Raw genomic sequence first — 4,175 nt, forward strand, 5'->3', positions numbered from 1 at the left:
TAAAAAAATCAATATAGAAAAAAAAATAAAAGACTATAGTATCGTATATTTTTATATTGATATATTGTTTAAGATATTATTATCTCTCACATATAGTTTATATGATTTTTTTAATAATAATTAATTATATTCATTTAAAAAAAAAGTTCAAACTAACCTAAAAGAGGGCTCCAAAATAAAAAAACTGGAAAATTCATTTACATATTGTTAATTAATAAATATAATTAGAGATAAAATAAAATAATGAGAATAACGTTAATAAGTCAAAAATGTATAGTAATTGACATTAGAGGTATTTGAGAGGGTAGAGGAGACTGCCTAACTTCGTAGAATTACTGTTTCAGAAAAATAAAACCAAACATATTTTATACTTGAAGAAAAGAAAACTTTCCGTATTGGAAGCAATTTGGGTGATATATACTCCCAAATTTAGAAACATTTGGTAACCCTATAGGCTGCTACTTACAAACCATGGTTGCAATAATAGTTCAATTATGATATGCCAATTCGCCTAAACCCACATCTTTTCATCTTTCCTTTTATGCCTCATCATCCACTCCTTTCTTCAATTATTTGTGTAACTTTTGTCAATTCTTGTATATCACATACTAGTATCAGATTTTAATGCCACTAACCACTAATTCTTTTATTAACACTCATATATTTTCTACAAGATGTGGCATTGAATGTTGTTGGGTGTTTACGTGCTATATCAGATGTTGTTTTAGGAAGAGTTATGGTTAGACTTGAGCAATGTATGGAGGTGGGAAGATGTAAGATATTGGTAGTAGATTTATGATGGTTCTATTAGGATGTGATAAGATAAGTCTCGATCATATCTTAAAGAGATTATAGTAAAAATGATGAGAGAAATCTCCAAACAAATCTTAATGTGATTTGACGACATCCATGTGGTATGTAGGAGTCTTTAATTGGACGATTTATCAAAATGATTGATCTAATCAAATAGTTTGGAGGAGGTAGCTATATATATTTAATACTCTATTTAAGTTCTTCATTAAGATTTTTGATAAATTATAAAATTAAGTGTTAAAAAAATTAAATATTGAATTTAAGGGTAAAAGTACTTGGGTAGTCCCTCTAATATCAAGAAGGAAGCAAACAAGTCATTCTATTGAAAAAATGGACTAATTAAATCCCTATACCTTTAAAATAAAAACAAGTTGGTAAAATTAATAACGGTGTTAATAAAAATCATCCAAAATGTCTAGGATATAATAAAATAATAATTATTTTTAATATAATGCGAATTTTAATTAAAAAAAATACATGTATTGAATATTAATTTATTATAAAAACTGAAATTTTATTTTACTTTAGCAAATAAATTAAATTGGATTGGTTCTAGTTAATAAAATTAACCAAAAATTATTTCCAAATTTTATTTTTAGTTAATTAATTAAAATAATTATTAAATCAAAATAGTTCCTTTCAAAAGTAAAATGTCAACTTTTATAACAAATTAATATTTTCCACTTATTATTAAATAAAATCTACATCATTTTTTATTATATCCTAATCATTGTCATCAATGCCATCTATAATCAGTATTTTAGATGATTTCCTTCCAAACTGTTAACAATTCTTCTAAAAGTATAACAACTTACTTGGTTGATTTTTTAATTAACACAAATATTTGTTCGCTTACTTTTTGATATTAGAGGATCTGGTTACCGACTTTCACTCAATTTAACTTATAAAATTTACTTCATATATTTCATGAGTGTAAAATTTAGTTAGAGGGTCCGATAAATGGAAATTTTAAATTTAAATTATATGTTTACCTTTATTTTTTTAAAAAATTAAATTATTTTAAAAGATAATATTAAAATAAAAATAATTAAAAAATATATATTAAGTGATAGTTAGCTCCTTATCTATTTATCGTTTTATATATATTTTTTATAAAAAAGTTGTTGGTGTCATCCATCAATCGAATTTTAACTCAATCAAAAAAATTAACAAAAACTCAATTTTTTTTACAAAATAAAAAATATACTATAATAAATAAATGTACAAAAAAATACATTTAAAAAAAATTAAAAATCTTAATATTACTATTTGTATCCAAATTTGTAAGATATGTTGAAACACAAAACCAACCCCTTTAGAAAGATATTATAGTTTCTTGTTGACTTCTAGGTAGTTGGAACCTATATGTCAAATTTTTTTTAATTGATTTCTCAGCATATTTATAATTATTTGACATAGAGAAAATGTCTTAATTTGATGGCTGAGAAAAAGAAAAAGTCTTTAATTTTAGGTAAATATTACTACACTAATGAATATTTTTAAGGTTATTGTCTTAATCATTTCTGCTGCGATCTTAATTAAAAGGTATTTGTCTTTAACTAAATATTGAACACCATTTGTTCTTCTCCTAAACATTTTTTTTTTCCATTCAAAGTGCATCATTGTCCATATATACTTCCAGACAACAAAAATATGAAGCAACATTACTGTTTTGCATTGATGCAGGTGAAGACAGGGAGAGAGAGAGAGTGATATACATAGGATTGGTAATAAAACTGAAATCAACCTAGGTATTGTACTACCATTGACAATGGAACTAAACAAAGACCCTTTTTTTTTAGTTCGGTTTCATCGTTTCTCTCATCTGTCTGTCCTGATGAACCGCTTCCTTTGTTCTTCTGTAATAACAGCATTAATCAATAATAATAATAAACCCCATTAATTAATCAAGACGAAAGGATAGTTTCTTCACCTGAGATTTGTCCATAGCATCTTTCATCTTCAGGTTCTTATCAAATTGGTTCTCCATGTTAGTGTTACAAATCTATAAAAGAAAAAAAGGAAGTTGACATTTTAATTTCATTTTTCTATTTTAAAATCCAATGAAAAACTGGTTAATATAATGTTTAAATGACTAAACATGTAAATTATGCATAGTATAAGGAGTAAAAGAAGAATTTGACCAAAATAAAAGGAGGTGAGGCTGACCTTGGGGCTGTTAACAGGAGAGCTAGCAGTATCTTCCAAATCATCATCAACGAAACCAGCAGCAGATGATCCATTATTCTTCCTTTTCTTGAAACTCAACCTGTTCTTCTTACAGCTTTTTTGATCCAAAACATGTGGTCCAGCCGCAGAACAAGCTGCATCAGACAGCAGCGATGATGTTTGGTAATTGATGTAAGAAGAACAATAACAGCTGCTGCTGTTACCATCCATCTGGATATCATTTGAGAAATCTTGAAAATACATAGTCCAACTACTTTCCTCAGGAGTTTCATCACCCACTGGGGATGATGGTCTAAACATTGAATTCATGGAGTTCTCCATATGTGAGAGAAAGAAAGAGAAGTTGAGAAGTGATAAATAAAGCACTTCCCACCTGCAAATATGTGCGTGTGTATATATATATATATATATAAAGAGAGAGAAGAAGAAAAGACAAGTTTGAGAATAATAGAAGAGTAAGAGATAGGAACGTTGGTGGGATTGATGTGGACCAAATACTAACACAGATTATTATTAGATTAAAGGGAGTTTTGGGGGGGGGGGGAAGAATTTATGTATGTTTGTATGCACCAACATAGATTTGTTATACCAATATTTTCTTAAAATTCCTTCCACTAAAATGCTTTGAATCTCTCCCTAAAGTCGCTTTGTTAGACCAAATAGATTCTATTTTTTTAAAGTATACTAATAAAGTATTCGAATATATAAATAAAGAGAGGTATTGGTTAACACTAATAATTTTACAACCGTATAAATGGATACTTCTCTAGTAATTAAATTAAACTATTATTAAGATGACTTTTTCATCATTGAAATCTAGAAAATTAAGGAAAGGGTCTGTATTTTTCTCAATCATTCGTTGAAATACATACATCCTTCCATTATTGGAAGGAATATATTAAAAAATATTTGATAATTAGCTGCAGAATTTGACTTCAACAATAACTAAACATTATATATGTATTCTTTCAACATTTTCTTATCTTAAAATATATGTAATTTATAATATTATTAAAGTTTCTAAATTAGTATCATTAGCTAATAAAAACACCAATTAAACTAGAAAAATGATAATAATAAAAAAATGCAAAAGAGGAATAACATTTCCTTGATGTAAAATGCTATAGAACATTTCCATAAAAAGAATTTCATGGGAAAAGGGCGCAATGTGT

General features: G+C 26.8%; 1 protein-coding gene across 1 annotated transcript; it reads right to left on the reverse strand.

The window, feature by feature from the left end:
• Positions 1-2,467: 2,467 nt before the first annotated feature.
• Positions 2,468-3,390, reverse strand: LOC107917620 (vascular-related unknown protein 4). The gene is made up of 3 exons (XM_016846935.2): positions 2,983-3,390; positions 2,747-2,818; positions 2,468-2,672 (listed from the first exon to the last, which is right to left on the reverse strand). Exons 1-3 carry the CDS (start codon positions 3,322-3,324, stop codon positions 2,556-2,558), a joined length of 531 nt encoding a protein of 176 aa, XP_016702424.1. The 5' UTR covers positions 3,325-3,390; the 3' UTR covers positions 2,468-2,555.
• Positions 3,391-4,175: the final 785 nt, after the last annotated feature.

This window comes from Gossypium hirsutum, chromosome A01 (genome assembly GCF_007990345.1).
Source record: "Gossypium hirsutum isolate 1008001.06 chromosome A01, Gossypium_hirsutum_v2.1, whole genome shotgun sequence".
In the NCBI taxonomy this organism is placed as follows: domain Eukaryota; kingdom Viridiplantae; phylum Streptophyta; class Magnoliopsida; order Malvales; family Malvaceae; genus Gossypium; species Gossypium hirsutum.

Excerpts from the sequence above, each read along its gene's own strand:
- LOC107917620 (XM_016846935.2), bottom strand. The coding sequence starts at position 3,324 with ATGGAGAACTCCATGAATTCAATGTTTAGACCATCATCCCCAGTGGGT. Across the intron at positions 2,819-2,982 it reads CTCCTGTTAACAGCCCCAAG|ATTTGTAACACTAACATGGA; the intron begins GTCAGCCTCACC and ends TTTCTTTTATAG. Across the intron at positions 2,673-2,746 it reads ATGCTATGGACAAATCTCAG|AAGAACAAAGGAAGCGGTTC; the intron begins GTGAAGAAACTA and ends CTGTTATTACAG.